General features: G+C 41.7%; 1 protein-coding gene across 1 annotated transcript in view; it reads right to left on the reverse strand.

The window, feature by feature from the left end:
- The window catches only part of ZCCHC11 (zinc finger CCHC-type containing 11), a 78,645-nt gene extending 71,915 nt beyond the window's left edge, over nucleotides 1-6,730 (reverse strand). The window contains exon 1 of the mRNA XM_023752823.1: nucleotides 5,815-6,730. Coding sequence (XP_023608591.1) covers nucleotides 5,815-6,598 — 784 coding nt within the window. The 5' untranslated portion in view covers nucleotides 6,599-6,730. The remainder of the gene's footprint in view (nucleotides 1-5,814) is intronic.
- Between the last annotated feature and the right edge of the window lie 2,469 nt (nucleotides 6,731-9,199).

The following is a 9,199-nucleotide window of genomic DNA, read 5'->3' on the forward strand; positions in this document are numbered from 1 at the left end:
TGCTTTTGTCGTAGGAGACACATCATCTCCAAAGTCACACCAGCAAATCCTGCGTAATTGTCACTTTTACCAATATGAGGCATTAGAGAAAGCTATCTTTCTTTAAAAGTCAAAAATAAATCAAATTATTTAATTTCCTGAAATCAACATCAAAATTAAATAACATCAGGCATAATTTCCCAAACTGTGTTTCACAGAACACTAGTTTTTAAGAATATAAGACACTCTGACAAAAGAAGAGTTGAAAACAGGTATTCAAACTAAAACCTGCACATGAATGTTCATAGCAACACTATTTACAACAGTCAAAGGTCGAAACAACCCAATATCCATCCTATTAATAAAAGCCTATGAGGTCGTCATGCTCTCACGCCGTGATGCCCTCACGCCATAACAAGAAATCACCAGGAGGCTGCGTGCGCAACGGGCATGCACGGGTGGGCAGGGGCTTGATGCTGAATGCGTGGCGCAGAGGCAGAGCCTGCGGTTCCCGCACAGTGAGGCCTGGCGGTTCCGCAGCTCTGCGTGGTGAGGCCGGAGTCCCGCGGCTCCGTGTGGCGCAAAGGCGGGACCCCCGACTCCGGCCTACCTCTTTGGGGCAATCCATCGAGGAGCCCCGGATGGGTGGGCAGGGCCTACCTCTTTGGGGCAATCGATCGCAGGCTCCCGCACTGAGAGAGAGCACAGGCCAGGCTGAGAAACCCGCCCCCCTGAGTGCATGAATTTCGTGCACTGGGCCTCTAGTCACTAAATAAATGAAGAAATAAAATGTGATATACCTATACGATGGAATATTATTCAGCTGTCTTAGTCAGTTTAGGCTGCCAAAACAAAATTCCACAAACTGATGGAATTAAACAACAGGAATTTGTTTTCTCACAGTTCTGGAGGCAGGAAAGTCAAGATCAAGGTGCCAACAGGATTGTGTTTGATGAAAACTCCCTCCTTGAATTGTAGACAGTCACCTCACATGGCCTTTCTTTGGTGCATACACTGAGAAAGATCTTCCTCTTCCTCTTCTTATAAGGCCTCATGATTTATCGGCTTAGGACCCCAGCTTTATGACCTCATTTAATCTTAACTACCTCATAAAAGCTCTTATCTCCAAATACAATCACAATGGGAATTAGGTCCTCAACATGGGAATTTTGAGAGGAACCAATGCAGTTTATAGCATCAGCATTAAAAAGAAAAGAAGTACTGCTATAACTACATGAATAAATTTTTAAAACATGATGTTTAATGAAGGAAGCCAGACAAACAACACATATTGTAGGATTCCATTTGTATGAAATATTTAGAATAGGAAAATACACAGAAACAAAAAGCCAATTATTGGTTGTCTAAGGATGCAGCAAGGGGGAAATGGATTTCCTTTTGGGGTGATGAAAAATTTCTGCAATTAGGTAGTGGTGATGGTTGTATAACATTGTAAATGTACTTAATTACATTAAACTGTACCTTTAAAATAGTTAAAATGGTCCCTAACTGGTTTGGCTCAGCGGATAGAGCATCAGCCTGCGGACTGCAGGGTCTCGGATTCGATTCCGGTCAAGGGCACATGCCCAGGTTGCGGGCACGATCCTCAGTAGGGGGCGTGCAGGAGGCAGCCAATCAATGATTCTCTCTTATCATTGATGTTTTTATCTCTCTCTCCCTCTCCTTTCCTCTCTAAAATCAGTAAGAATATATTAAAAAATAAAATAGTTAAAATGGTAAATCTTATATATTATACCATACACAAAAAACTTAAACACAGAGTTAACACTGACTCAGTAATTCGACTCCAACATATATATCAAGGAGAAATGAAAACATACATCCACATAAAAACGATTAAACAAATGTTCATAGCAGCATTATTCATAATAGCCAAAAGATGGAAACAATTCAAATATCAACTGATGAAAGTATAAACAAAATGTGATATAGTCATACAATGGAATATTATCTCTATATATAAAAGGCTAAGTGACAAACCGTATGTCTGTCCAACTGTTCGACCGACCAGCCAGTACATATGATGCACACTGGCAATTTAAAAATAAATGCTGACTCGCGCATGTGCAATACATATAAAGCTCTCAGAATGGATATTATTGAAATGATTTGTAACGGATCTATTGTTGAAGCTACCTTTGGAAATAGTGTATCTATGGATAATATTAAAAATATATCTAAATGAGCGATTCTTTGTCCAAAAAATGAACACGTTCATAAATTAAATGAAGAAATTTTGGATATACTCGATGGAGATTTTCACACCTATGTGATGATTTCAGTGATTCAATGGATGATGCTGAAAAGGAAAATTTTCCCATCAAATTTCTTAATAGTATTATTCTTTCGGGAATGCTGTGCCATAAATTAAAACTGAAAGTAGATGCAATCATCATGCTGAGAAATCTTAATAGTAAATGGGGTCTTTGTAATGGTACTAGATTTATTATCAAAAGAGTGTGACCTAAGATAATAGAAGCTGAAGTATTAACAAGATCTGTGGAAGGAGAGGTTGTTCTGATTCCAAGAATTGATTTGTCCCCATATGACACTGGCCTCCCATTTAAATTAATTCGAAGACAGTTTCCCGTGATGCCAGCATCTAATTGCAGAACTTTTTCATTAATAAATGACTATTAATAAATCACAAGGACAAACTATAAACAGAGTAGGAATATTCCTACTTGAACTCGTTTTCAGACATGGTCAGTTATATGTTGCTTTCTCTCGATTTCGAAGAGCGTTTGACGTTAAAGTTGTAAATACTTCATCACAAGGGAAATTAGTCAAGCACTGTGAGTGTTTTTACTCTTAATGTGGTATACAGGAAGATATTAGAATAAATTTAATCAATTTATCAGTCATTGTTTTTATCAATGTTTTTATATCATGTCTTTGTTGTTGTATCACATTGTTATTGCTTATTAATCAACTTATATATTATTTTCATATACATTTTACTAATTTTCTTTCATCTCTGAAACTTCTATTATAGAGAAAGGGCAAACAGCAATATTAAAATATTTCTTCTAATTAATTTCCTTTCAATGTGCACAAATCTGTACACCGGGCCACAATAAAAAGTAATGATGTATTAATACATGCTACAACATGGATGAATCTTGAAAACATTGTGCTAAATAAAAAAAAAACAGACACAAAAGGCCACATGTTGTGTGATTCCATTTATATAAAACTAGAGGCCCAGTGCATGAAATTCGTGTACTTGGGGGGGGGGGCGGTCCCTCAGCCTGGCCTGCACCCTCTCACATCCCCCTCGGGGATGTCTGACTGATGGCATAGGCCCTCGGTGAGCCAATGCGATGAGCAGGTCTATGCCGTCAATCGGACATCCTTAGCGCTGCCGTGGAGGCAGGAGAGGCTCCCACCACCCCCACTGCACTCGCCAGCCGTGAACCCAGCTCAGGGCTTCTGGCTGAGCAGCACTCTCCCTGTGGGAGCACACTGACCACCATGCTGATTGAACTCAGATATGGCTGCCAGCCAGCTCTGTGATGGGGGGGATGTCCTAGCACAGGAAACAATGACCCCTGTGAGCATCTCCATTGGGAAAAAGCCACCCCTGAGTTCCTGCCCCGATGCCAGACAGTCTAATTCCTCCCCATATGTGTCTCGGTCCCCGAAAGCAGCCTGGCGCTTTGGCTCAGAGAGATCAAGTCCGAGTAAGTTCGTGTGCTGGCCCTTTAACAGGAACACCTGGGTCTCCAGCAGCCTCCATGTCACTCAGCCACAATCCCCTCTGGTTTTTACAGCCCGAAATTATGGACTCTTCTCTTCCCAGCTCTGAAACCCTAGCCTGGGGGTCTGGTGTGCGGCTGGGATCACCTGCTTCTCACAGGCAGCCTCCACAAAGACTATCTCCCTCCCGATTAAAAAACGGCACACGTGGATGTCAGACCAGCCCATTCCGCACCTCCGCCCAGCTACCAGTCTCAATGTGCTTTCTTCTTTACTTCTCCAGCTTTCAGGAGGTTCTGAATGATGGTTGTTCTGTATTTTAGTTGTAATTCTGATGTGGTTGTGGGAGGCGGCGCGTACTGGCATTTAACTATGCTGCCATCTTGGTTCTCTCCTATTTTTTCTTATATACCTAAAGATACTACTAAGTTTTTTTAAATGGTCTATCAATATAACATTATGTGTATACTACCATAAATAAAAAGAAGCTTTTTCTGAACTCTTTACCAGTCTTTCACAAAGTGTGGCAAATAATGATTTAGAAGTAGCTTTTCTTTTTTGTCTATACATCAAGAAAAGGCTTTATTCTTTTAGCCACAGAAGTATTACAAAAGACTGCCAAAGAAAAATCATTAGACAAAATGAGAATTAAAGTACTCAAAAGACAAGAATAATGTCTACAAACAATTAATTAAAACTCAGATTAAAATCCCAGAAGAAAATGAATTTTACAATGATAATTCTCAAGTAAATTGCAATAGTGTCCTAATCAATCTTTGCTTCCAGCCCTGTTCCTGTCAAAGAATTTGCTGTACTGTAGCCAAATACATACACAGCACTATCTTTCTTAAAACTATTCAATGGCTTCTCAAAACATCCTATATAATAAAAGCCCAGCGACCATAACGGCAAAACGACCGCTCGACTAGTCACTATGAGATGCACTGACCACCTCTTGGTTTCTCCCCCCGGCCAGCAGGCTCCAATCGCCGGATGGCAAACAGGAAACCAGGGTGGGTGGCAGTGGGGGGGCAGGACTGGCGAGTGGGCGGAATGGCCAACCTCTTGGTCCCTTCCCTCGGCCCACAGGCTCCGATCACTGGATGGTGAATGGGGAACCAGGGTGGCACCAGGCCAAGGCCCCCGCCCCGCCCCGCCGGTTGCCCCACACAGAGGCCAACCCGCGGTGAGGGTGGGGCGCGGGAACAGCGGGCCTCTCGGTCCCTCCCCGCCGGCTGTCAGGCTCCCATCACCCAATGGCAAACTGGGAACCCAGGTGGATGGAGGCAGGAGGCGAGACCGGCTGCCGGCAGCTGGGGAAGATGGCCCTGATCGCAGGTTAGGCCTAGGAACCATACCTGCACACGATTTCGTGCACTGGGCCTCTAGTTCATTAATAAAGTCCAAACTCTTTATAATGTCCTAAATGACCCTTTATCTCCAATTCTTGTGTACTTTTCAGATGCAACTTTTGCACTTTTCCCCTCAATTCACTGTTCTAGTCACATTGCAATCTCACATTTATATCATGCATTTTTTTCAACCCAAAGTCCAAATCTCTATTAAATCATGTGCATTCTCAACTCAAATTTTTGACACAACTAAATTACCACTTTATCTGTATTACCCCCATCTAACTAGAAGCTTTCTTGAGGTCTGGGGCTGTGATGGGGGGGGAAGAATTGTTCTTTTTTGGTTGGTATTTTTGCTTTTCCATTGTAAACACATGCTTGTCACATAATAACAACTCAATACATCACATGTTTGATAAATAAATGAGCAATATATTACCAGGATCATCTAAAAAGAGTATGAGAAGAGGAGGGGAGGGGTCAGGGAAAGAGAGGAGGGAAGGGAAGGGTGATGGGAGCGGAGGGGAGGGGAGAAAACATACTGACTATATTGACTACAGGAGCCACTAAATGTATATTTGCACAAGCTTTTTACCTACTATAATAAATGTAAAGTTCTTTTTTTAGCTTAAAGAGCCATATTATTAATGTTCTTCTGAATTTCAAAGTGGTTAAAATAAAAATGGGGATAATTTAAAGAATGTTAATATAGGAAAATCCCCCCCCAAAAAAAGACTTGTGGAATAATCTAATTTGTACTTACTCAAATCATCCGATATGTCTTCAATTCCTGACGCACTATCATCAGAATCACCAGTATTATCTGTAGATGTTTGTTGCTTCTGAGATCGTGGTGAGTTTTCTGGAGCAGATTTTTCTCCCTCTACATCAATATTCACCTTGTCAAGAGAAGTACAAGAGCTTGGATTTTTTTTTCCAATCTGCTGTAATTCTGTCTGCCTTATGTTTTCTTTCAACAGTGAGCTGGGCACCTTCTCTGCTTCTGCTGGTGAGCTGGGAACTTTTTCTGATTTCATCTGAGAACTGGGTGCTTTTTCTTTCTTCTGTGAACTAAGTGCCTTTTCTGCTATTGCTGCCTGTGAACTGGGTGCCTTTTCTGTTTTCACTGGTGAATTAGGTGACTTTGTCAATTTTTCTGCTTTTGCCTGTAAACTGGATGCTTTTTCTACTTTTGCCTGTGAAACAGGTACCTTTTCAGTTCTCACAGGTGAATTAGGTGACTTTTTTGCTTTGCAATGACTTTGATCTCGAAGGACTAACCCCAAATCTTTGGAGCCTGCAATATTGGCAACATTTACTTTACATGATTTAACTTCTGTTTTTTCTATACAAATATCATTTTGCTTATTTTTTTTACTACTATTCCTATTTGGGGAGCTGATCCCAATTTCTTTTATGGATTTATCATTTCTGGCTTTCAAAGTTTGATTAGTTATAACTTTAACTGTTTTGCTTTCTTCAGAAAGAGCCCAAGCATTCTTCTTTGGTTCATGATTTTCATTTTTAGAGGTCTTAGACTCTTCCATTATTTGAAAAGCTGCTTCTTTCCAATTGTGATATTGTAAAATAGCAGATCTCCAGTAGTTTGAATTGCTTCAAATCCAGTTTAGGCAAGCAACCAATCTATTGAATTAAAAACAAACAAATAAACAAACAAACCAAAAAAAAAACACCTGTTATTTAAAATGCAAAGTCACTTTTTAAAATTTGATGAGACATTAAAAAAAAACTTTTAAAAATTGTTCTCAAATTGAAATAATAGTAAAAAAATGTTTAAGCTCTGAAAACTATATGAGAAAGAATTAAAGCCCACTTAGTAAATAATAGCCAAATGCTCGTTAAGGAGGTTCTAATGTAATTATGGCAGTTTCAAAACAAGGGAATTTTAGAAGTAAAACATATTACTCAATAAGAATTTCAACTAACAGGAAAATGATTGTGATGTACCACAGTTAATATAAAAGAAAATGAAACAAAGAAAATACAAGAATTCCAATCTATATGCAACATAGGAAATCTATACTAATAAAAGGGTAATATGCTAATTAGACCGGACATCTTCCGGATGACCTTCCAAATGTCCTTCGGGACAAAGCCACGGTGGTGGGGCCAAGGCAGAGGCAGTTAGGGGCGATCAGGCTGGCAGGAGAGAGCTGTTAGGGGGATCAGGCTGACTGGGGAGAGCAGTTAGGGTGATCAGGCAGGCAGGGGAGAGCGGTTAGGGTTATCAGGCAGGCAGGCAGAGGCAGTTAGGGGTGATCAGGCAGGCAGGCAGAGTGGTTAGGGGCGATCAGGCAGGCAGGGGAGAGCGGTTAGGGTTATCAGGCAGGCAGGCACTGACCACCAGGGGGCAGATGCTCCAACCAGTAGGTTAGCTTGCCGCTGGGGCAGATTGGGACTGAGTGAGCCTATCGGGACTGAGTGAGATGGGCCAGACATGCCCTGGAGCTCTCCCGCAGTCGCTTCCCAGCTGGCCGACCTCCCACATCCCTCCCTGGCCCCGATTGTGCACTGGTGGGGTCCCTCGGCCTGGCCTGGGCCCTCTCGCAATCTGGGACTCCTCAGGGATGTCGGAGAGCTGGTTTCAGCCCAACGGCGGAACAACAGGTTGCTATGATGCACACTGTCCAACAGGGGTCAGACGCTCAATGCAGGAGCTTCCCCCTGGTGGTCAGTGCACTCTCACAAGGGGAGCACCACTCATCCAGAAGCCGGGTTCACAGCTGGCGAGCACAGCGGTGGTGGTGGGAGCCTCTTCCGCCTCCACAGCAGCACTAAGGATGTCCCGACTGTCGGCTTAGGCTGCTCCCCGTGGCACTGTCAGTCAGACATCCCCCAAGGGCTCCTGGACTGCGAGAGGGTGCAGGCTGGGCTGAAGGACCCCCCGCCCCCGAGTGTACGAATTTCGTGCACTGGGCCTCTAGTTTATTTATAAGCAGAAGAGTGGCATAATTTCTGTTTTAGGTTAACTTCAGTAAAACAGGAGCACATAGTGGTGAAGAAAAGGAGATGAGTTAGTAAAGTAAATGACAGTAATTACCAATAATAGTAAAAAGCATTAGGAGGTTATTTAGGGCCTTATCACAAGCAATTTTGGTTAAGTTGGGGAGAGGGAGAAGCTGTATTAAAGTTAAATGGGTTGCTTTCCAGAGGACCTTTCAGACTCTTCAATATGCTAATGAGCATGATAAATCTGACAGATATAATTTACAACATATGCCTAAAGGAGCCTCTTTTGCCAAGACCACCTATCGATACACATCTCAAAGAAGTGCAAGGAATACAGATTTTATAACACTGTTCTATGAAACTGAGTGAGAAAAGCAGAGGGCAGCAGAGGGCTTAAGACAGAGGTAAAACAACAGCAAATGCAAGGAGCAGGAAAGAAATCTAAAACACTGTCAAGCTGTGATAAGAAGCTAACTAAACATAAAACACCAGTCTACTAGCTTATACAATTTGCAGCTATTTAAATTCATAGTAAGCAGGGAATTGACAATGAATATTTCAATAGGGTAAGGAAACACAACAGTAATGGTACTGGTTGGGGGAAGGATAAAGCCAAAGAGAGACGACATATAGAGAGATAAAGAATAAATCAGAAAACTAAAGAAACAAGAAAAATGCTCAGATAGATATTTAGGAGATTTTGGTTGGAAGTAGAACCATTTTCAAACCATATGATTAGGTACGTCCAGAAAAGTATACTTGAATATCACTGCAATACAAAAATTAAGAAAAAATAAAGTTAAGGTGCTAGATGAGGTTCAAATGTAATGCTCCCAACTGCCCAATATGATGTCAAGAATTAAACCAAAGTATCAGTGAGTAAAGAAGAGTGATCTACAGATTCCTAAACTAAACAAACAGCATTAGATATACAGACAGCAGGGAACCAGTTTTTAAAAAAGAGGAATTTCAGCCCAGCAAATGTAGTTCAGTGGATGAGCATCAACCTATGAACCAAGAGGTCAAAGTTCGAGTCCTAGTCAGGACACATGCCCGGGTTATGTGCTCGATCCACAGTGGGGAGCATGCTGGAGACAATGATTCTCCCTCATTACTGATGTTTCTCTCTCTCCCTCTTCCTTCTTCTCTCTGAAATCAATAAAAATACATTTAAAAAA

The sequence above is a fragment of the Myotis lucifugus genome, unplaced genomic scaffold (genome assembly GCF_000147115.1).
Source record: "Myotis lucifugus unplaced genomic scaffold, Myoluc2.0 scaffold_37, whole genome shotgun sequence".
In the NCBI taxonomy this organism is placed as follows: Eukaryota; Metazoa; Chordata; class Mammalia; order Chiroptera; family Vespertilionidae; genus Myotis; species Myotis lucifugus.